Genomic DNA, 25,327 nt, shown 5'->3' with positions numbered 1-25,327 from the left:
AGAAGTACACCATGTATCTCTGAACTGTAGAGGAGTAGAAGTACACCATGTACCTCTGAACTGTAGTGGAGTAGAAGTACACCATGTACCTCTGAACTGTAGTGGAGTAGAAGTACACCATGTACCTCTGAACTGTAGAGGAGTAGAAGTACACCATGTATCTCTGAACTGTAGAGGAGTAGAAGTACACCATGTACCTCTGAACTGTATTGGAGTAGAAGTACACAATGCACCTCTGAACTGTAGAGGAGTAGAAGTACACCATGTACCTCTGAACTGTAGTGGAGTAGAAGTACACCATGTACCTCTGAACTGTAGTGGAGTAGAAGTACACCATGTACCTCTGAACTGTAGTGGAGTAGAAGTACACCATGTACCTCTGAACTGTATTGGAGTAGAAGTACACCATGTACCTCTGAACTGTAGAGGAGTTGAAGTACACCATGTACCTCTGAACTGTAGAGGAGTAGAAGTACACCATGTACCTCTGAACTGTAGTGGAGTAGAAGTACACCATGTACTTCTGAACTGTAGAGGAGTTGAAGTACACCATGTACCTCTGAACTGTAGAGGAGTAGAAGTACAAAGTAGCAAAACATTGAAATTCTTAAATAAAGTACAAGTATCTCTAAATTGTACCCCCGTATAGTACTTGTTGAGCTTATGAACTTAGTTACTTTACACCAGTGGCTATACAGATAGAAAGACTTGCACAGAGGCATGACAATACATTTTCAAAATGCTCAACAGTGCTGCCAGAATTATAAACTGACTGCTACACAATTAAGATAAATGCTTTTATATATTTCTAAGAGATGTGACTCTTTGGCGTTTCTGTTATTACCTGCTGCTTTAGTTGTTCTGACTGCTAACATCCTGTTATTCCTCATTTTAAAGCCGATATTCCGTGGGGTCGGGGGGCTCGGATCCTTGTCACCTTTTCCATACCTGATGACTTTGCCTCCCTGACTGCAGTTGCTGCAGCGTGTAGAAGCTAGTAAGCCTACTATTTGACTTGTTTTAGATAGGCACTACATGTTTCATATGCAGACCTTATTTTCCTGTTCCATGTTCAAATAAACCATTTTCAGTGGTCGTTTTGTTTTGGTCATGGAAAATGAGGTAAAGGTCATGGAGAAGTCATGGAACAGTCATTGGTGAAAAAGTGTATGAACCCTGTGTAGAAAAGGAGCAAAAGATAGTACGACAATAACATCTGGTAAAAAAAGATAAAGACAATATAATCACCAAATAAAAATACAAAAAGAGCACAGTAAAGATATGACAAATACTATAATTTAAAGTGGAGAGCTTTGCAGATTTAAAAAAAAGAGGCAGAGTAGTGTTGAACAGAAATACTACTGAGGGGTATGCACGAGCACGATTCATAGTATTCTGTTGATGCTGAATAACGCTGAGTACTACAGGATCTATGCAGAACGCTCATTACAAACAGGATTAAAGATGTATTGATCTCATATTATTAGAGGGAGTTACTTGCAACATCAAATAATCTCTGAGGAGGAGACAGGTTAATATGTTCCTTTTGTTTCTTCTTTTTTGTTATTGTTCTAGTGCAGTGTGTGATGGGGGGTGTAACGTTGCCTCAGTAGGTGTTAAATTGCCATGGCAATGCTAAAGACAAACCGTAGGGGACTTGTGTGAGTAAATGGTGTTATCTACGTGTCTAGAACCAATTAGCTAATAAATAGTTACATTCACATTAAAAAAAACTCCACTCCACAAAAGTACATACATGTTAACTTTTTGAATTAATAATAATAATCTTTAGTTATACAGCCCCTTCAAACAATTACAGTGCTTTCACAATAAAAACTGAACAGAATGAATACACACAGACACTAAAATGCACCGAAAAACAGCAACTGAACACATTATAAATGATGAGTGAAAGAAAAAAAGTCAAACTTAATAAAACACATCAAATAATATTTTATTGATGTACTCCTACATTCTTCTATTTGTATGTATTTATGACTCTCATATATTCTCCAACATAAGGCTGAATTCACTGCTTTCACTTGTCACTGGTAAATTGAGCTGCCTTTATCTCAGCCGAGCAGCTTGTAAACTTAACCACAGTAGCGAACAAAAGGAAACTGAGAATATTTTGAACTCACACACACACGAACTCAAGCAAACCACAGCTGCTTTCGTTTTTTGAGCAACAATACTGAACATATTACTTGAATAAGTAAGGGATAATGTGCTGCGACGCGGTCATTATGGGGAAAAGAACACCGACAGGCTGATCAGGAGCCCGACGCGAAGCGGAGGGATCTAGATCGGCATGAAGGTGTTCTTTTCCCCATAATGACCAAGTCGCTGCACATTATCCCGCTTATTACATGGCCACATTCTCAACAAAGTAACGTTATGACTCCCAATATTAATTGAAATGCTTTTATGGATTTAGAAAATGATTTTATTGATTTAAAAAATAGTTGTATTGATTTAAATTGACATGCATCCGCGAAGAAAAATAGTCCGTTGTTACTGTTTGAACTAACGTAGCAACGGCAGGCTTCGATAGCGTTTTTGAGGAGCTTTTTGATTACAGATTTGAAAACATCGCTCCTTGCTTTAAAAGTAGCACAATTCATGATGTCAAACCTTGGAAAGTATCTAGATATCCCTGCCCTAATGACAAAGTAACTGGCAAGTGAATATGTGTCGCCGTTTGATGTCTATGTCTGGACCGCTGCGTAAAAAGGAGGGTTTCTGCCCGTTACTTCTCCGCAGTTTTTCTTGTCCCAGTTCGGATTTTGGACCCCAAAGCAAAAGACTGGAGAGAGATGGTCGATAAACAAAAAGCTTTATTACATGGCTTAGTTGAATACTCGATTCTGATTGGTCAATTCAGAACACGTGACACGTTGTTAATACCGAACAGATAGACCGCTGTCAAGGGCTTATTGACCGTTGTTAAGGACGCTCACATCTTCAGAAAGAAGTCCGGTCGATTTAACTGTATACAGTTGGGCCGAAAAGCAAACTGCATGCAGTTTGCTTTTCGAACTGGGACAAGAAAAACAGCGGAGAAGTAACGGGGCAGAAACCCTCCTTTTTACGCAGCGGTCCAGACATAGACATCAAACGGCGACACATATTCACTTGCCAGTTACTTTGTCATCAGGGCAGGGATATCTAGATACTTTCCAAGGTTTGACATCATGAATTGTGCTACTTTTAAAGCAAGGAGCGATGTTTTCAAATCTGTAATCAAAAAGCTCCTCAAAAACGCAAGCAGGTCCTACCGTTGGCTTTTCAAACTGACAAGAGACGCTCTCACTGTTTTTCAAATGTAACAGTTTGAAAAGCAAGCAAACTGTCTGATTGTCTTTAGTTTTCCGCTGTCGTGTGATAGCAACATGGAGGATTTTAACATTCATTTTAATATATTTGGAGAGCACAGTAATTTGGAGTAATAGTTAGTGGCTGATGAGTCCCCAGTGAAGAAAAGAAAAAGACAAGAGGGACAAGAAAACAGCGGAGAAGTAACGGGCAGAAACCCTCCTTTTTACGCAGCGGTCCAGACATATACATCAAATGGCAAAACATACAGTGTGCAGTTCCTTTGGCATCAGGGCAGGGATATCGAGATACTTTCCAAGGTTTGACATAATGAATTGTGCTACTTTTAAAGCAAGCAGCGATGTTTTCAAATCTGTAATCAGAAAGCTCCTCAAAAACGCTATCGAAGCAGTTCCTGCCGTTGCTACGTTAGTTCAAACAGTAACATCGGACTATTTTTCTTCGCGGATGCATGTCAATTTAAATCAATACATACAACTATTTTTTAAATCAATAAAATCATTTTCTAAATCCATAAAAGCATTTCAATTAATATTGGAAGTCATAACGTTACTTTGTTGAGAATGTGGCCATGTAATAAGCGGGATAATGTGCAGCGACTTGGTCATTATCACCTTCATGCCGATCTAGATCCCTCCGCTTCGCGTCGGGCTCCTGATCAGCCTGTCGGTGTTCTTTTCCCCATAATGACCGCGTCGCAGCACATTATCCCTTACTTAATGGAATGTATATCAGTGTATTCAAGTCAATACTTCATTCATTTAAACCAATATCTTTCTTGATTATTTGTACAGTATGAAAAAAGAGTCTTAGTACCTGAGCTGAAGTTCACTGCTGTGAGGAGTCCAGTTCTGTCTCTCACTCTCTGGTCCAGCCTGTCTGCATCACCTGGACACTTTAAACAAACAGATATATATATATATATATGTAAAGTACCATGTGTACAAACAATATAACTGATTCTCTTCTGTTGAACATGTTGGATTGTGTATTGTCCGAGTCAGGGTCCTTTTTATTTTACTGTAACTTTGGAAATTGTGTTACCAATGCTTACTGTTTATTTGATATCAATTTGTAATACAATTAATAAAAACAAGGTTTGGGTTTGTTATTCAGATGACTGTGACGTTAACTTGTAAGCTCAATAATGAACTCCAGCTCAACCAACCATATTGTAATATCTAAGTAATCATCTTGAAATATGACATTAATAATTGTAATATACACACATCTTATTGTGAGGTTGATTTCACATACACTACTTCGACGTTAGCTAAATAGAAAATAGCATGGATAATTTACAAAGGCTTTAAAAACACAGCAGGAGCCCAAGACAATTATAAAACGTGTCATTATTTCAGTACAGTTAAATTGGTTTTATTTTCATAAACGCTTATCAACCGTTAGTGCCAAAGCAGTAGGCTATAATATATGAATTACTGCTGTATAGACTACAGCCACTACTTGTTTAGCTAGCATACACTCAACAAAGCTAGCGTTAGCTGGCTGACTGACGTTATTTCGCCGCTAAACTGCACGATATAAAACGGTGGTCTTCAAAGCGGATTTAATCCTCAATCACAATAATAATATTCAAAGTAATACTGGGCAAGTACTGGGCAAAACTTACCGTTGATTGACGCGCCATGTCAGCGGACTGGTAGCGACACGAACAGTAGCCCCGCAGTCATCCGGTTCGACCTGACTGTGACTGTGACTGACCCAAGCCTCGTTGTTCTGATAGCTCCGCCCCTTTGCTCCAACCCCCCTCCCTCCCCCCACATCTACAGGTGAAAATTACTTTCGCGACACATTTATCGCAAGAAGTGTAGCAAAAGTCAAGACCGCAGATCCGTCGATTTATACTGCCACAGAGCAGATTCGTCAAGTTGTAATGACTGATTTGAGAGGTTGTAATAAATAAAGTTGCAGTTGTAATGGAAAATATATTTAAAAAATATGAGGTCGTGAGGTCAGATGTTCAGAAACTGAACATTATAAATGTTTATTGTTATGTCACATGGTCATAAGCATTAAGTATGGTGATGAGGCTGTAACATCCCACAGAGTTGAGCAAAGAGCAGCCCCGAAATGGACCGTGTGACTCGCCCCACAACACACACACCAGGTTCACTCTGAGTAGGCTGGGAGTTGGTCAGAAATCCACTTGCCCAAAGTCAATTATCACACGACCCTGTACTAATAGTTTTATAGGTTATTAGCAGTTACATGAGTCGTCATCTTTTTTTACATTAATCTGGAGTTTCGACCGCATCCTATAACTCCACCCAACTAATCTCCCGTTCCAGGATATTGGAAAAGCTCTTGTGCATTTAGCTCCTTAACTTTGTCTTTACCTGCCTCCCATCTCTCCCATCCAATGAATGACCCACTGTGACTGTTTAACTCCTTCAAAGCATCAGTCACTGAGTAAATACACACTAGTATTACTCATGGCCTGAGGACTTACTTCACTATCATTAGCCACATTGCGCATTTTAACAGGGCAATACAGGAATATCTTATTAATACTGATACACCACTGTCTTTATTGTAATATCCATTTAATATATTGTTGTACAATGTTCACAATTTGACTTTAACTTCATTTATATATAAATATATTTTTCGCTATTTTATTTGATCTTTTATTTGACATTTTACTTAAGCTTCTTTTTTTAGGTTAATGTCTTTGATTTGACACAAAAGCCAATTCCAGTATTCTGATATCATTTTGAGATTGCCCAATTAGTACTGCACAAATGCACGACTCAACGGAGATGTGAAAGGAGCAGGATGGCCAACACCTGAGCTACTTTGATCATCAGGTCATAAAGATAAATGTACATGCCAATGTTTACATTGTTTATTTTGTACGTGCAACAAGTGTTTGTGCATCTTGACCACATAGTATTTGATGGGCCCTATTTCAACGTATTTGTATTGGTCTATGATGACTCTCTCAATGACTGCCAATTCAAACACCTGTCTACCTGTACCTGTTGTTGATGACGTTATATGACGTTTTTTGTCCTGTTTTTCTTCAGAATCTGAGAGAGAGGAGGAAGGCCAGCGAGCAGACAGAAGAAAACAATTCAGAAAAGACGGCAGAACAAAAAGAGGAGGACGACAATGACACGTACAACTGCTGCAGCACTGTGGACATGGACAAGGTGTGTGTGTGTGTGTGTGTGTGTGTGTGTGTGTGTGTGTGTGTGTGTGTGTGTGTGTGTGTGTGTGGGTGTGTGTGTGTGTGTGTGTGTGTGTGTGTGTGTGTGTGTGTGTGGTGTGTGTGTGTGTGTGTGTGTGTGTGTGTGTGTGTGTGTGTGGTGTGTGTGTGTGTGTGTGTGTGTGTGTGTGTGTGTGTGTGTGTGTGTGTGTGTGTGTGTGTGTGTGTGTGTGTGTGTGTGTGTGTGTGTGTGTGTGTGTGTGTGTGTGTGTGTGTGTGTGTGTGTGTGTGTGTGTGTGTGTGTGTGTGTGTGTGTGTGTGTATTCCTACATAGATTATCTCTTGTGTGTGTGTGTTTGTTGAGCTGATCTGTAGTGGCATACTCTGGACTGGAATGAGAGCGACCAAATAACATAGAATAGTTCGAGCAGTGTGTATGCGCTGTTGATGGGGGGTAGAATACAGGTGAACAGTCTTCAGGTTATTCACCCTGCCTCCTTTCATCCGACTGGCCTGTTTGTGAGTAGGCTGGAGTTCTCACACTGCGAGACAACACGCTGGTAGTAACAGAATACTTGGAATGCTGTTACGTAATTGGGATTACAATCAGATCAGATTACCATTTAAAAATGCATTTAGAATATGATTTCCAGTTCTTCTAGATTATTGTTTGTGCCAAGAGGCATCAACGCATGAAGATACAGTGCATTGCAAACAATTATTATCTTATTTCTTGTCTGTAGTTGAGTTAACTCCAAGTATACTAATTCATTAAGTAACTTTTATAATTGGATTAGGTTTCTCTTTATTTTTTTAATCTGCAAGAAGTTATTTTGTCGGAATCTCAGTAAGACACAAACATATGTTCGTTCATTCAGATATCACATGATGATGCTTTTTAACCCCATTCAATGTTTAACGTATCTAAAAAAATGGTTCACATTATTTATTTTCTTAGTATTTCATGACTTTTCCTAATTTAGTGAGAACTAATGGGTAAACATAACATGAAAATGAAGATCTTTTTTAAATGTCCTGTACACACTTTGTACGCATCGGTGTTCCTTGGCGTCAATTTGACCCCAGGCTGTTTTAGTAATATAAAACATAAAAATGTCAATATTTTACACATATTTGTGTTGATTGTGTAGGATGATATCGAGGTGACTATTACATGCAAATGTATCATTGTAAAAAAAAAACGACCCTCTGCTTTAGTTATTGGTCCTTTAACAACATCAAAAAGATCTTACTTTAACATTTTATTTCAGTCAGTGAGATTTTATGGTGATTTATATATTTTTCAATAGTCACATAATAGGAATTCTGGATGTATAAAGGGGTCTGTGGGGGGGACGGTTGGGGTAATGTTTTATTTAAATGGTTATTTAGGTAGTCAACTAAGATACCTAAAGCACCAGAGACATACATTTTGGTTAACATTTGGAATATGATCATTGTCTTGAGTTTTAAACTACCGGGGTCAAATTGACCCCGGAGGACAAAGGGTGTAAAGTAAATCTGAGGATACCAGGAGGGTTACATCATGTTCATGTGATGGAGCAGTTTGACAAAGAATGTTTTTCTAGTCTTCAGCTGTATCAGCATACCAGCTCCTCACAAAGCACATAGTGATGGCACATTCAACCAGTCCATCTAGCTATCTCTGTTGCCAAGCATCAATGTAATGAGTTAAACGCGTCACTGTTCACATAGTACACCTCGCCTTGGCCATATCACACTCCACAGTGTTTCCATCCGTAAAAGCTACTCCCAATCTATTCTTCTAAAATGATTGACGACTTAAGCCCTGTAGTACCAGTTTGAGTGTTTAGGTGCCATGTAAAATAAATCATGTGCTTCGAACACACCCATCACAGAGCTCTATTGTGGTGTGATTTCAATAACCAAACCCACGTGCCACATAAACAGACGTGTCATGTGTTATACTGAGTGGTACACTGGAAAACAGGACCAAAACAGAGCAGAGCTACTGCAAAACATTCAAAAGTATCTCATAAACAGATAAGATTATTTGATTTGAGTCACAGGTTTTATTGTCATGTACAATAGTGACACAGTATAATTGTTGGCTATTTCCAGGTTTTTCCAGTGCAAGATACAAGGTATGATGTAATAGTTATACATCATTTTACGTCAGAACAAATATTCACACCAGATGTTTGGACATGTGGCAAAACTACAATATAGTAAAAGTAGGTTTAACTTAAAAAGGTAAAAACATTCACTGACGTTGCCGCCTTGTTAACTTTAAACTTGTTTTATAGCTTTGTATTGTTGACACAGTGTACTTTGTGTACACACAGTGCAGGGAGAAACTGTTCAAGCAGGAGTCCCACATTATTTAGCTACTCACCTGTGTGTGTGTGTGTGTGTGTGTGTGTGTGTGTGTGTGTGTGGTGTGTGTGTGTGTGTGTGTGTGTGTGTGTGTGTGTGTGTGTGTGTGTGTGTGTGTGTGTGTGTGTGTGTGTGTGTGTGTGTGTGTGTGTGTGTGTGTGTGTGTGTGTGTGTGTGTTGTGTGTGTGTGTGTGTGTGTGTGTGTGTGTGTGTGTGTGTGTGTGTGTGTGTGTGTGTGTGTGTGTGTGTGTGTGTGTGTGTGTGTGTGTGTGTGTGTGTGTGTGTGTGTGTGTGTGTGTGTGTGGGGGTGTTTGTTCACGACATTAACTTTGAGTCTGCCAACACTCCTTGTATTTCATTTTAGAATACCATCAGCATGACAGGCCTTAATATGAGGAGTCCATATTGACTGTCAGTTATTGCCAGTCTGATGGTAATGAATAGTGTAAATCAATAATGATAGAACAATTAGCATATATCCATGATAAGATTGTCATGTGACATGGTCGTTCATTTTTCTCCTATTATGCTATTTTTAGGCATATATCATGTGTATCAGATAAATAAAATATATAAAAAACATATCTATGATATGTTTTGCTCAAAATACCAAACAAATCATGCATTTTAGACATCCCTCGCATCCCTCTATTTCAGCCCTGTTAGAGAATGGCTGATTCACTGCTGGCCCCTTTTGAGCAGCTGGCACACTGTGAGTTCTGTGACGAGCAGGCTGTCTCAACACACGTCACCAAGATGGTCGTCACTACTGTCTTGTCAACAAAACGATTGACTACCCTCACTATCATCACAAGGAAACACGTCCAGAAGAATGTCATGCAAAGCTGCCTGTCTGCCTTCCTTTGATTCTCTCTGAACTGCCTGGTCTTTTTAATGTTTAATGTCAACCATGTGTGCAGATAGCATGAAGTAGAAAAGATCGGCGATGCTAATGTAGCGTTAGCATTTCACCCCCGGGCTTAAATTGTGTATTATAGAATGATCACACCGGTGACAGTACTCTTCAAAGGGTTCACGAAATATGACTACTACTCTTACTGTTTAACATTTTGGGTTACTTAATGTTACTTCATATTAAGGCTAATAAAAATGACAAGGCTGTAATGCTAACTAACGTGCTAGCTACTAGCTAGGTAGCTAACATGATCCAGCCACTCCTGGTCCTTTCATCAGACGGGAAGCGAAAGAATGAGCAACCCAGCTAGACATTGTTGGTTCTAAAAACATTCTGAGAATGTTAGTCATTGTTCTAGGAAGGTTTTCAGCGGGAAGTTTTTGTTTGGTTCCCAGAACGTTCTTCTGAAAGTTAGGATAACGTTCTCTAAAAACATTCTTAAAATGTTTGGTGATAACCTTCTTCAAATGTTTTTGATAACATTGTTAGAACATTATGCCCTACTATAATTAAAACGTTTTCAGCGGGAGGTTTTATTTTGGTTTCCAGAACGTTCTTCTGAAAGGTAGGATAACGTTCTCTAAAAACATTCTTAAAATGTTTTTGATAACATTGTTAGAACATTATGCCCTACTATTCTTAAAACATTTTCAGCTGCAAGTTAGATTTTTTATGTTGCCAGAATGTTATTATTGTAGAGAAGGATAAGATGGTTTATGTTAAAAAAAAAGTATGCAAATGTTCTGTGGTAACAATTTACTAAAATATGTTTACATTATTAGAACATAAAGACATAATATTCCTGTAATTGTTCAACTCAAAATTCCTGGGTAAATGCACTGACCACTGTGGTCATTAGGATGATTATGATGGAATTTGACTATTAACACATGTAAAAGGATGACTCGGAATCAGCTGGTGAAAGTAACATTTGTTTATTAGAAAAGGGGAGCTGGGAGTGGAGGTTGGTTATGGCGGCAGTGGGAAACAGTTGTTCCAGGGTGGGTGGAGAGGCCTGGCTGGTCTTGGGAGTGTGGAAGGCCTTGGATTCTTCCTGGGAGAGACACAAAAATGAGTGTGAGGCAAAAGCAGGCAAAGTTGTCAAAGAATATGCAGGTAAAAAGCTAGAGCGGCACGCAAAAAAACGTTCACCGCAACAATCCGGCAGGGAATGAGTGCAGGCTGCAGGCTTTCATCGTGTGGCTGATGAGCGGGTTGCAGGTGTGGTTGATTGGAGATTGCTCCCAGCCGTGTAGAGCAGACCAGCAGGCAGGTGGGGGGGGCACTAACCCACTAACAGGGGTTTCAGGGACGGGCAGTGATAGTCGGTCCATTCTTCTATATATCTGTCTTTGGTTTTCTAAGTGTTATTCAATCCATATGACCATAGAGATATGTGCATAAACAACAAAAACACTTGGGGTATAATGTTCGAACAATGTTATCACCAAACATTTTAAGAATGTTTTTAGAGAATGTTATCCTACCTTTCAGAAGTACATTCTAGGAACCAAAATAAAACATCTCGATGAAACCATTCCTAGAACAATGAATGGTAACATTCTCAGAATGTTTTTAGAACCAACAATGTCTAGCTGGGAACTCAGACACGCAAACGTGCAATATCATGAATTACCTGCTTGTTTTTTTCTAAAAACGAAAAAGTGGTGACATCTGATTTCTTTTAAACATCCTTTTCAAACAAATGCAGCAAGTTTGTTTTTTAAAGCGCCCTACAAATAAATCTGACCATGACCCTGTTAATATTTCGCAACACAGGAACATTTTATAAAAAAATAATAACCTCCTGAAAACATTATCCAAATGTTGCTTTCAAAATGTTCTTCTTTGGTTATCAAGTAACATTGAGGGACCGTTTTATAAAGAACATCTTTAATGTGTTACCCAACAACGTCCAAAACACATCCTTAGAATGTTGCAAGGAAAACGTTCCACCTTTGTTAACATATCACATTGAAGGCACATTTTATAAAACACTTTCTGTCATCTCAGGCCTCAATAACATCCTGAAAACATTTGCAGAATGTTGCTTGGAGAATGTTCTTCATTTGTTATCATGTAACATTAAAGGAACATTTTATAAAACCCTTCTGTCATCTCAGGCCTCAATAACATCCTGAAAACATCCTCTGAATGTTGCAGTTAAAACGTTATGTCTTAGTTAACCTTAAACCTTATAGGAACATTATTTGAAAAAATAAACATCCTAAAAATGTTCTTTGAACATCAGATTAAAACGTTTCTTTAAAACCTTATTAGAACCAATAGTTAACATTAGCCAAAGTTGTGAGAACGTTCCCCGCTAGCTGGGAAGACCCATTGCTGGTATGATAACAACCTGGTACTAAGCACACATACTGTAGTCCTATTCACCATCTTGTTAAAGTTATCTTAGCTGATCTTAGCTATCTCTTAGTGGAGGAAAACAATTGTGCCATCACTTACGCGACTCTGGGATTTGTAGTCTTTCTAGTTGCGTATTTTTCAGTCTTATATTTCAACAATTTTACGACAAACTGTGAAATCATTTTTTAAGATTGACAAACATCATATGTGTAATTCATGGCACAATTCAAACGGGATCGAAAGATACATTTTCTCTCTCCATTGACTTCAATACATTATTTTTCCGAAATAAGTTCCCATGGACCGGAAGTAGATGGGCGTGACTTCGCCACTCTATAGAGAACCGCAGTGACGCGTCATAACACCCGGAAGTAAACTCCTTCCAGTTCCTTCGACAAAAATGCAATGCAATTTCTCCGTAGGATTTTGGAAAATAGCTCGAAATAAGGTCTGTGGTTGACACACATTTAAGAAACGGATCACGTTTTGTTCAGCCGAATAATTTCCACATGTCTACCCTACTTTTATAATGTTCTAATCATAAATCTAGTCGCCTCTCTGAAGAACCAGCACCTTACCGTGGTAGAGAGGTTTGTGTGCCCTGATGAACCTGGGGGCTGTGTTGTCTGGAACCTTGTGTTCCTGGTAGGGTCTCCCATGGCAAATTGGTCTCAGGCAAGGGGCCAGACTAAGATTGGTTCAAAAGACCTCATGAAAAAAAAAACAAGAAGTGAGGATACCCGGCCCGGAGGAAGCCGGGGTCCCTTTCTGGAGACAGGCCCAGAAGGAGGACTCGTCGGCGAGCGTCTGGTGGCCGGGCTTGCCACGGAGCCCGGCCGGGCCCAGCCCGAAAAGGCAAGGTGGGCAACACCTCCGCTTCTCCGTCCCGCGGGCCCACCACCTACGGGAAACAACGATGGGGTTGGGTGCGCTGCCAGAAGGGTGGCAGTGAAAGCGGAGGGTCTCGACGGACCAGACCCGGGCGACAGAAGCTGGCTTTGGGGACGTGGAACGTCACCTCTCTGGGGGGGAAGGAGCCGGAGCTTGTGCGGGAGGTGGAGCGTTACCAGTTGGATCTGGTTGGGCTCACTTCTACGCACATCGTCGGCTCTGGAACCTTACTTCTGGATAGGGGTTGGACTCTATTCTTCTCCGGAGTTGCTCAAGGTGTGAGGCGCCGGGCGGGTGTGGGGATACTCACAAGTCCCCAGTTAGGTGCTTCGTTGTTGGAGTTTACCCCAGTGGACGAGAGGGTCGCCTCCCTACGCCTGCGGGTTATGGGGGGGAAAACTCTGACTGTTGTGTGTGCTTATGCAGAGTATACGGCCGTCTTGGAGACCCTGGAAAGAGTCCTGTATGGGGCTCCTGAAGGGGACTCTTTAATCTTGCTGGGAGACTTCAACGCACATGTGGGCAATGATGGAGACACTTGGAGGGGCGTGATTGGGAGGAACGGCCCCCCTGATCTGAACCGGAGTGGTGGTTTGTTACTGGACTTCTGTGCTAGTCATGGATTGGCCATAACAAACACCATGTTCGAACATAAGGATGCTCATAAGTTCTCAGCAGGAAACCGATGGACAATCCACTCCAAGTAGGGAATGAGTCCTTACCCCAAGTGAAGGAGTTCAAGTATCTTGGGGTCTTGTTCTCGAGTGAGGGAACAATGGAGCGTGAGTTGGGCCGGAGAATCGGAGCAGCGGGAGCGGTACTGCAGTCGCTTTACCGCACCGTTGTGACGAAAAGGGAGCTGAGCCAGAAGGCAAAGCTCTCTGTCTACCGGGCCATTTTCGTTCCTACCCTCACCTATGGTCATGAAGGATGGGTCATGACCAAAAGAACGAGATCGCGGATACAAGCGGCCGAGATGGGTTTTCTCCGCCGGGTGGCTGGTGTCTCCCTTAGGGATAAGGTGAGAAGTGCGGTCATCAGGGAGGGACTCGGAGTTGAGCCGCTCGGAGTTGAGCCGCTCCTCCTTCGCGTCGAAAGGAGCCAGTTGAGGTGGTTCGGGCACCTAGTTAGGATGCCACCTGGGCGCCTCCCTAGGGAGGTGTTCCAGGCACGTCCAGCTGGGAAGAGACCAAGGGGTAGACCTAGGACCAGGTGGAGGGATTATATCTCTTCGCTGGCCTGGGAGCGCCTTGGGATCCCCCAGTCAGCGCTGGTTGATGTCGCCAGGGAAAAGAAAGTTTGGGGCTCTCTGCTGGAACTGCTACCCCCGCGACCCGACCACGGATAAGCGGGAGAAGATGGATGGATGGATGGATGAAATCTAGTCGCCAAAATGCTAACGTTATGCTATAAACGAACTACAGCAGGGTCGCTGATTCAACGTCACCGTAACTTAAGATCCATATTCAAAAATACAGATTCAAAATTGTACAAGTTAAAGCATTTGTTTTAACAGGAGGCAGGAGGCAGGTACTTGCTTTCAAGCAGAACAGGGCAAACAAACTTAGCGGGAGTGTTTACGTGTTCGATGTAATGACGTAAAATGACCTCGACAACTTCTGTAGTCCTATTCAGCCACTTGTTAACCATCGTTTTTCAGACACGTTAACTCTTCAAAAATCACCAGTGGAGTCACTGCTGATGTATTTAATGTCATAGAACAACACGTGATCTGTCTCTTTAATTTGTGTCAAACACAGACCTTATTTCGAGCTATTTTCCAAAATCCTATGGAGAAATTGCATTGCGTTTTGTGTTTTGTCTAGAGGGAACTTTGGGATTTTACATGCTCAAAAACCTATGTAACACACTACAGGGAAGGTGAATCTCCAAAAAAGCATAATAGGGCCCTTTAAAGTATTTCTACCCATTTTTCTTTCCATGTCATGCTTTTACGTGGGCGTCTGTGGCTCAGGGGGTTGATGGTCATCCTCCAACCGTAGGTCAGCGGACCCCAGCCCCTGAAGTCAACATTTTGATGTTTCCTCGGGCAAGTTACTTAACCCTAATTGATCCCTGAGCAGGTGGCACTTTCTATGGCAGCCTCTGCCTCTGTGTGAATGGGTGAAAGCTGACTTGAATATGTAAATCGGGGGAAAAGCACTGTAGAAATGCAGTCAATTTACCATTTGTCTTCTTCACACTGTTTTATTTAGATTTAGCCGTGTACATGTTGTGCCCAGCATTACCTACTATCAGCTCAACCAGGAAAACCACACTCTCTGTTCATCACTTTGTCCTGAGTGAACAGAGGTAATAAAAGACAGAGCAGGGCGTTACGAGGCAAACAGGTTGTTTATTTGAATCAGTGTGGGACAAGATAAACAACCTGAGGTCACTGTGTCAGTCCGTGCCTGATACCGATGTGCTCAGAGGGGTTTATAGGTTTTATAGTAACAGATTAGTGTGATACTTGACTGTACAACCCACTTTTTGTATGCGTGTCTCACGTAGGAAAGGATACTCAATTTGAAAAAACCGATTTTAAATAGTTTTGACTAATATGAAAACAAAAATGCAGGAAGGATGGATCATTTTCGCAGCATTATTCTCATTATGATGAAATTAAATAATCAGTTGTAGAGGAACTGTAGAATACTATTAGCAGGTGGGGATATGTCTGCAGCTCCACAATACTTAATTTCAAATATTGTATTGTATAATAATATTGTATATATTTACATTTAGATGAATTGTGCAAGCCCTAGCTTTAGGCATGAGGAGCTTGTAAAGAGCTTATAATAGTATCTAATCCAATGGTCTTTGACTTAAAATGTTTTATATTTTCTAGCACAAACACAATACAAACATCCAGGCAGTCACTTCCTGGTTTGTTAAGTCTCAGTTTGTAACTCTCTGCTGCCACCTGCTTGAGACAACCACGTTTCTGTGATAACTGCTCTTGGTGCTTTCTCCAGCACAGCCATATTTATGTGTATAGAATATGTTTGACTCATTTCTCATTGGTTGTATCTCAACAGGATTTGGTAGACTGGCGGAAGCCCCTGGCATGGCAGGTGGGCCACCTGGGAGAGAAATACGATGCGTGGGTCCACCAGCCAGTCGACAGACCCATCAGACTGTTTGGAAACCCCCTACTGGAGGCCGGCACCAAGACCTCATGGTAAGAGACTTGATAAATAATATACCGGTAGCCACCAACTGTCCCCACCCACCTGTAAATCATGTTTCCAACAGTTAACAACCACTCACAACAAATTCCAAACACAACGCTCAAAAAGTAAACTCGCACAAAGGCCATGTGCTTGAGCTCCGTCCATCGAGACAGACCTCCCAGCTAGAAGTGTTTGGTTCTAAAAACATTCTGAGAATGTTATCATTCACTGTTCTAGGAATGTTTTCAGCGGGAAGTTTTATTTTGGTTCCCAGAATATTCTTCTGAAAGGTAGGATAACGTTCTCTAAAAACATTGTTAAAAGGTTTGGTGATGACTTTCTTAAGATGTTTTTGATAACCTTCTTAAGATGTTTTTGATAACCTTCTTAAGATGTTTTTGATAACATTCTTTCGAACATTATGCCCTACTATTCTTAAAACGTTTTCAGCTGGACGTTTTATTTTGGTTCCCAGGATATTCTTCTGAAAGGTAGGATAACGTTCTCTAAAAACATTCTTAAAATGTTTGGTGATAACCTTCTTAAGATGTTTTTGATAACAATGTCAGAACATTATGCCCTACTGTTCTTAAAGCGTTTTCAGCGGGACGTTTTATTTTGGTTCCCAAAATGTTCTTCTGAAAGGTAGGATAACTTTCTCTAAAAACATTCTTAAAATGCTTGGTAATAACCTTTTTTGAATTGTTTTTGATAACATTGTTAGTACATTATGCCCTACTATTCTTAAAACGTTTTCAGCTGCAAGTTAGATTTTTTTATCTTGCCAGAATGTTATTATTTTAGAGTAGGATATCATGCTTTATCGTTCCGATTTATCAGAAGTCTTTTCTTTTCTTTTTGTATGCGACCAGCAGCTAGTACAAGTCACTGTCGGTGTCACATGTACTGGAGGGGACCCAGAATCAGACTCGGAATCAGCTGGTGAAAGTAACATTTGTTTATTAGAAAAGGGGAGCTGGGAGTGGAGGTTGGTTATGGCGGCAGTGGGAAACAGTTGTTCCAGGGTGGGTAGAGAGGCCTGGCTGGTCTTGGGAGTGTGGAAGGCCTTGGATTCCTCCTGGGAGAGACATACAAATGAGTGTGAGGCAAAAGCAGGCAAAGTTTTCAAAGAATATGCTGGTACAAAGCTAGAGTGGCACGCAAAAAAAGCCCTCACAAACCACACATGGCCAGATAGCTTATCTGACAGTTAGAACCTACATACGAGACACAACCTATTAAGTCAGAAAAAAGTGTGATTATTTTCTCATATTTTACAAATATGATATTATGAATACTGTGGGCCTACATACGTGTGATTATAAGTGCATGTGAGTGAATATTGGCACGCACATTTGTTTTTATACGTCCTATTCATTGTCTCAATGCGCTCATATATCTTAAGAAAGTTATCACCAAAAGTGTTAAGAATGTTTTTAGAGAACGTTATCCTACCTTTCAGTAGAACATTCTGGGAACCAAACTAAAACTTCCCGCTGAAAACGTTTAAAGAATAGTAGGGCATAATATTCTAACAATGTTATCAAAAATATCTTAAGAAGGTTATCAAACATTTTTTAAGAAGGTTATCACCAAACATTTCAAGAATGTTTTTAAAGAACGTTATCCTACCTTTCAGAATAACATTCTTAGAACCAAAATAAAACGTCCCGCTGAAAACATTCATAGAACAATGAATGGTAACAAACATTTCTAGCTGGGAACTCACACATGCCACCGCAAACATGCAATATCTGCTTACAGCTTATCATGAATTACGTGCTTGTTTGTTATTTTCTAAAATATGGTGACATCAGATTTTTTTCAAAACATCCTTTTCAAACAAATGCAACACATTTGTTTTTTAAAGCGCTCTAAATCTAATGTTGACCATGACCGTGTTAATATTTGCCATCACAGGAACGTTTTATAAAAAAAGAATAACATCCTGAAAACATTTTCAGAATGTTTCTTGGAGAATGTTCTTAATTTGTTATCATGTAACATTGAGGGAACGTTTTATAAAGAACATCTTTAATGTGTTACCCCAACAACGTCCAAAACACATCCTTAGAATGTTGCAGGCAAAACGTTCCACCTTTATTAACATACCACATTAAAGGAACGTACCTTTGTTAACATACCACATTAAAGGAACGTACCTTTGTTAACATACCACATTAAAGGAACATACCTTTGTTAACATATTACATTAAAGGAACGTTTTATAAAAAAAAATGCTGTCATCTCAGGCCTCAATAACATCCTGAAAACATCCTCTGAAGGTTGCAGTTAAAACGTTATGTCTTAGTTAACCTTAAACCTTATTGGAACATTATTTGAAATAATAAACATCCTAAAAAGGTTATTTGAACATCAGATTAAAACGTTTCTTTAAAACATTATTAGAACCTGTAGGTAACGTTAGCCAAAGTTGTGAGAACGTTCCCCGCTAGCTGGGCTAGCTCCACAAAATCCTAATAGTGTAAAGTAACTCCATATATATATATATATATATATATATTAGGGCTGTCAAACGATTAACATTTTTAATCAGATTAATCACAGTTTAAAAATTAATTAATCATGATTAATCACCATTCAAACTATGTCCAAAATATGCCATTTATGTATGTATATTGTTGTGGGAATGGAAAGATAAATGAAAGCAGGCGGATATATCCATTTAACGTATGTTTATTATAACATTTTTCTGCATGTCAAGATAAAAGACAACCCACACACCTATCAATCATCAAACCGTGGGGTCTTAATTCATTACGTGTTGATTTCTATCAACGGGGGAGTACTTCAGGAAAGTCGAGGGGGGGGGGGGGGGGGGGCTAGTGGAGTACTTCGTGACCACAGAGTGTGAACGTTGTGATCAGCTGTTTTAGCGCAGTTCTCCAGTGATGGGGGGAGTCTCCCTCCGCAGCCGGTTGGCGTAGTTTTGGCACAGTTCCGTTGTACAGACCGACGTTAACAGCAGCCCTGTCTGTGCACACGGAGACCAACTCTGTCGTCCGGTGATCTAACCGCCTTCTGGAAAAGCTTCACAAGTACGTCGGTACGCAAATGCGCTTTGTGACACAAGTGACGGTACGCATTTCCGATTACGCACATAACCTGCGTACCAGTTATGTGCACCCCTGTACCAGAGCCATATTATTACTATTATATGGCTCTGCCCTGTACTACAGCAAGAGTATTCTCCGTAGGGACTTCCTGCAACAACACCACGCCGTTATCAAAGATGTTCTATTGAGAAGACGATCACTACGTGACAAAAGTTTTCAAAACCGTGGCTACTGAAATCAATCTTACTAACTGCTGTCTGTGCAATTTACTCCGCGCGAGTTGGCAGACTTTATTTTGCTTACTTTAACATCATTTTTCATGGTGGGGCTAAGCCATTTCTTGGTATGGGTGTAGCCTACCCCAGCCATACCCTGGCGCTGCCACTGGTGGCATGTATGGGGCGGGCCATTCTGCACATGCGTTAAATGCGTTAAATATTTTAACGCAATTAATTCAAAAAATTAATTACCGCCGTTAACGCGATAATTTTGACAGCACTAATATATATATTAGTGCTGTCAAAATTATCGCGTTAAAATATTTAACGCATTTAACGCATGTGCAGAATGGCCCACCCCATACGTGGCGGCCGGCCCATAGGGGCGCTAGGGGCGCCGCCCCACCTCTTGCCAGATACAAAATAAAAAATAAAAAACAATATTAAATAAAAAAATATATATTTAAAAAAAATATATTTAAAAAATATATATATTTAAATTTGTAATGAACAAGGTAAATATCATACAATTAGTATCACAAAAATGTATAATCTACAATACAATCTCATTGTGTTACGATGTCTAAAGTTACTGATAAGTCACCTGTTTCCTGCCTGGCCTTGCCCATGGCATTAGTTTATCATTACGGGGCAGAGCCCCCGAGCGAAACAGCAGCAACTAGCAGGTTGCAAAAGTCTCAATAGTAAACTGTGCCGCCAAAACATAATTTCAGCCAATCAGCACCGTCAAATATTTTGGTCACGTGGGCGCTGACGTTGGCGCCCATGTTGATTACCTGCGTTGACGTGAGGAGTCGTTTTTTAGACTCGTGAGTGACCAAGGTGACGCAGTATTTGGATGAGAATGGTGTGCAGGTGGAGTTGCCGGAACCTCGGTCCGCCCAAGAGCTACTCTCCAATCCTTTTGAAAGGAGAAGTTTGGGAGATAAATTGATACTTAAAGACCTTGGACCGGACCAACCTGATTCGTATATACAGCAAGCTCGTGAAAAAGACAAAACGTATCAACAAGGCTTCTCACATGGCTAGCTGGATGCAAACAGGTAAATGCTGTCTTTTGTTTCACATGCTTGCTCTTCAAACAGCCGGGGACAGATACGATCTGTTCAGAAACTAGACAAAAGTTAAACAAGTACAAACCACAGACTGTCTGTGTCATGGAGAATACAGTCGCTGGTTTATTTATGTCTGTAGGCCGTTGTTGTGAGTGTGGATGATCGGAGCAGATATAGCGTTAGCTTAGCCAAGCTCCATTCAGAAAGCATTCTAAAAGGTTTCTCGCCTGCCGTCTGTCTGCAGACTTGTCAAAGCATTAATTCATGGTTTTTACTAACCGGTATCAGTGTGTTGTTACGTCGGCATCATTTTGAAACGTGTATTATAATTAAATCACGGTCAAATATGTTACTCTTGTTGTAGCTGTAGCTCCCGAGCCAGCGCGTCTTGTTTGAATGATGCGAGTAAACACAGCTGGCAGCTGCGGTGAAACTCGAGCGACTAGAGCGATGCGATAGGAGCATTTAGAGTGAAGCGAATATTCGCATCGCGTCCGGTCTGAACGCAGCATTAAAGCGAGCTCCGCGCTGCACTGGAAACGCGCCATTACATCATCAGAAGTCCTAATTTAAGGGGTCATTTCTCCTCAAAAAATGTTTTTACTCACTATATCAATAGCCCCACCAAAAATATGTTCCACCAGCCGCCACTGGTCACTTGTGTCACAAAGCGCATTTGCGTACCGACGTAGCTTTTCCAGAAGGTGGTTAGATCACCGGACGACAGAGTCGGTCTCCGTGTGCACATACAGGGCTGCTGTTAACGTCGGTCTGTACAACGGAACTGTGCCAAAACTACGCCAACCGGCTGCGGAGGGAGACTCCCCCCATCACTGGAGAACTGCGCTAAAACAGCTGATCACAACGTTCACACTCTGTGGTCACTCACGAAGTACTCCACTAGCGCGCCCCCCCCCTCTGTCGACTTTCCTGAAGTACTCCCCCGTTGATATAAATCAACACGTAATGAATTAAGACCCCACGGTTTGATGATTGATAGGTGTGTGTGGGTTGTCTTTCATTTTGACACGCAGAAAAATGTTATAATAAACATAGATACTGTGTTAAATGGATATATCCGCCTTCTTTCATTTATCTTTCCATTCCCACAACAATATACATAAATAAATGGCATATTTTGGACATAGTTCGAATGGTGATTAATCATGATTAATTAATTTTTAAGCTGTGATTAATCTGATTAAAAATGTTAATCGTTTGACAGCCCTAATATATATATATATATAGGATTGTGTTAATGGCCAACATGATGTTTATCCAATCAAAAATATGCATTGGTTTTATTGACAAAAATGTTCCAGGATGATACAAAAACTAAAGCGATACGTTGTGATGCAATAATGGCGATTGAAGTGTAGCTGCAGGGGACTTATAGTAGGACACTTGTTGGTACGTGGAAAGGTCCCAAGATCCTCAGTTTATCCGGAAAAATCCTCAAACGGTGTGATGCTGAACCTTAGTTTATTCACCGTTGCCTACCTCTAATCTGAGTCAGTATAGCATTGCATGCTGGGATTGAGAGTTTATTAAAAATAGTTTCTAAGTGAAAATACAAAGCTAAAAGTGCGGAATAAATTGGGAAATGTCCAGTCTTGTTCACTCAAAGTGTCTACGGTGGCACATTAGGCCAAAGCTATTGGTACAAAATTAAGCAAATATCTAAACATTAACCACAAAACCCCTATATCCCCATGACAAGTCCACTGCTATATAATTCTCAGTGTCTGATGAAACATTTGTATCGTAATGAAGGGATGCCATCTCAATTGGCTGTTAAAAAAAATTGTTGAACATTGTACCATAAAGAAACAGTTGTAGTCAATGATTCCTAAACATATTTTAACCCTGACAGCAATGAGCTGTTGCACTCCAAATCCCTTTTATAGTGTTCTACACAATCATGTAAGCAGCTTTTTAACTAACCCATTAAGTATTTTAAGATTAAGGTTCCTGCTCCTCTGAGGCCGCACCACACTCAGTGTGCTATGATATATAAAAACAAACATGAGGAAAATAATAAAAGTGTGACCATTATGCTAAATGCTCTTTTGTTGCAGGTATTGGGTTCCAGTGGTGTGGCTTCCAATTGTGTTGTATTACAGTTGGTACTGCTACACCACGCTGGCAAAGGGCACCACCAGGCTAGAACTCACTTCAGGTAACACACACACACACACACACACACACACACACACACACACACACACACACACACACACACACACACACACACACACACACACACACACACACACACACACACACACACACACACACACACACACACACACACACAGGTGAGTAGCTAAATAATGTGGGACTCCTGCTTGAACAGTTTCTCCCTGCACTGTGTGTACACAAAGTACACTGTGTCAACAATACAAAGCTATAAAACAAGTTTAAAGTTAACAAGGCGGCAACGTCAGTGAATGTTTTTACCTTTTTAAGTTAAACCTACTTTTACTATATTGTAGTTTTGCCACATGTCCAAACATCTGGTGTGAATATTTGTTCTGACGTAAAATGATGTATAACTATTACATCATACCTTGTATCTTGCACTGGAAAAACCTGGGAATAGCCAACAATTATACTGTGTCACTATTGTACATGACAATAAAACTTGTGACTCAAATAAAATAATCTTATCTGTTTATGAGATACTTTTGAATGTTTTGCAGTAGCTCTGCTCTGTTTTGGTCCTGTTTTCCAGTGTACCACTCAGTATAACACATGACACGTCTGTTTATGTGGCACGTGGATTTGGTTATTGAAATCACACCACAATAGAGCTCTGTGATGGGTGTGTTCGAAGCACATGATTTATTTTACATGGCACCTAAACACTCAAACTGGTACTACAGGGCTTAACTCACACACACACACACACACACACACACACACACACACACACACACACACACACACACACACACACACACACACACACACACACACACACACACACACACACACACACACACACACAGGTGAGTAGCTAAATAATGTGGGACTCCTGCTTGAACAGTTTCTCCCTGCACTGTGTGTACACAAAGTACACTGTGTCAACAATACAAAGCTATAAAACAAGTTTAAAGTTAACAAGGCGGCAACGTCAGTGAATGTTTTTACCTTTTTAAGTTAAACCTACTTTTACTATATTGTAGTTTTGCCACATGTCCAAACATCTGGTGTGAATATTTGTTCTGACGTAAAATGATGTATAACTATTACATCATACCTTGTATCTTGCACTGGAAAAACCTGGGAATAGCCAACAATTATACTGTGTCACTATTGTACATGACAATAAAACTTGTGACTCAAATAAAATAATCTTATCTGTTTATGAGATACTTTTGAATGTTTTGCAGTAGCTCTGCTCTGTTTTGGTCCTGTTTTCCAGTGTACCACTCAGTATAACACATGACACGTCTGTTTATGTGGCACGTGGATTTGGTTATTGAAATCACACCACAATAGAGCTCTGTGATGGGTGTGTTCGAAGCACATGATTTATTTTACATGGCACCTAAACACTCAAACTGGTACTACAGGGCTTAACTCACACACACACACACACACACACGCACACACACACACACACACACACACACACACACACACACACACACACACACACACACACACACACACACACACACACTAAGTCATTTGTGTGTGTGTTTCCCAGACTTTTCTATCCCGATCCATAAGTACTTGTTCCCCCTGCTCTTTCTGATGGGCTGGTTCTTGTGGTCGTTCATCGAGTACTGCATCCATCGCTTCGTCTTCCACATGAAACCCCCGGCCCATAACTACTACCTCATCACGATACACTTCCTCCTGCACGGACAGCACCACAAGGTACACACACACACACACACACACACACACACACACACACACACACACACACACACACACACACACACACACACACACACACACACACACACACACACACACACACACACACACACACAGGGACGGGCAGATCTCATGAGCATGGAACTGGTTTAATTATTAATCAACATTTAGTACTTTATGGCACAATAAAGGAATATCTTTTTCTGTTTCTGTGACTGACAACTGTTTCCCAATCCCCATAGAGTAGTTTCAATTTTACTTTTTTATTTTACTTTGATCTGAGTGCGCATGTATTGTTATCAGTAGTTAAATTAGCCAGTTGTCGTTTATGATTCTCTTAAAACAAGCAGTAATACACTTTATTTATATAGCAAAAACATAAAGTTTCAAAGTCCTTTTGAAGTCAACAATAAATGGCAGACAAACAATAATGAAAACTATTTTCCGGATAATCCGGATTTAATTAAAATTGAAAGCACCCAGTCCTCAGCGTAGATCGCAGAATTGGTATGAGGACCTTGCCGAGATCTGAGGTGTAGCTGCCGGCCTTTAAAAGTTATCAATAATATCTTAAATCAATTCAAAAGTTTACCGGGTTTGAAAGAAGTGAAGCAAAAATTGCGTTAAATACTTTTTAAAATAGTTTTGGTAAGCTAGCAGCTGCAATTTTAGAATAAGACATCTGTAATAATCTTAATGGGAGCCACTAGCGCTGTAGTAAACGAGATTGCACAACTTTATTACCATGGCTGGTTAATGTTTAATTAACCAGTTAAACCCCACGACCCCGCGGGCGGGGGCAAAACGCAACATCTTGCAAGAAATAGCATCTGAGGGCTTCTTAACATTTAA

The 25,327-nt window shown here is 40.5% G+C and overlaps 1 protein-coding gene across 1 annotated transcript in view; it reads left to right on the top strand.

Moving 5' to 3' along the window:
* Positions 1 to 25,327, top strand: part of fa2h (fatty acid 2-hydroxylase) — a 76,853-nt gene that overhangs the window by 41,470 nt on the left and 10,056 nt on the right. Inside the window, exons 2-5 of the mRNA XM_034084382.2 lie at positions 6,384 to 6,509; positions 16,079 to 16,221; positions 22,663 to 22,763; positions 24,300 to 24,472. Of these exons, the coding sequence (XP_033940273.1) occupies positions 6,384 to 6,509; positions 16,079 to 16,221; positions 22,663 to 22,763; positions 24,300 to 24,472 (543 nt within the window). The remainder of the gene's footprint in view (positions 1 to 6,383; positions 6,510 to 16,078; positions 16,222 to 22,662; positions 22,764 to 24,299; positions 24,473 to 25,327) is intronic.

The sequence above is a fragment of the Pseudochaenichthys georgianus genome, chromosome 6 (assembly GCF_902827115.2).
Source record: "Pseudochaenichthys georgianus chromosome 6, fPseGeo1.2, whole genome shotgun sequence".
Lineage (NCBI taxonomy): Eukaryota > Metazoa > Chordata > Actinopteri > Perciformes > Channichthyidae > Pseudochaenichthys > Pseudochaenichthys georgianus.
The sequence above is the reverse complement of the archived record's forward strand: the minus strand, read 5'-3'. Positions and strand labels throughout refer to the sequence as shown.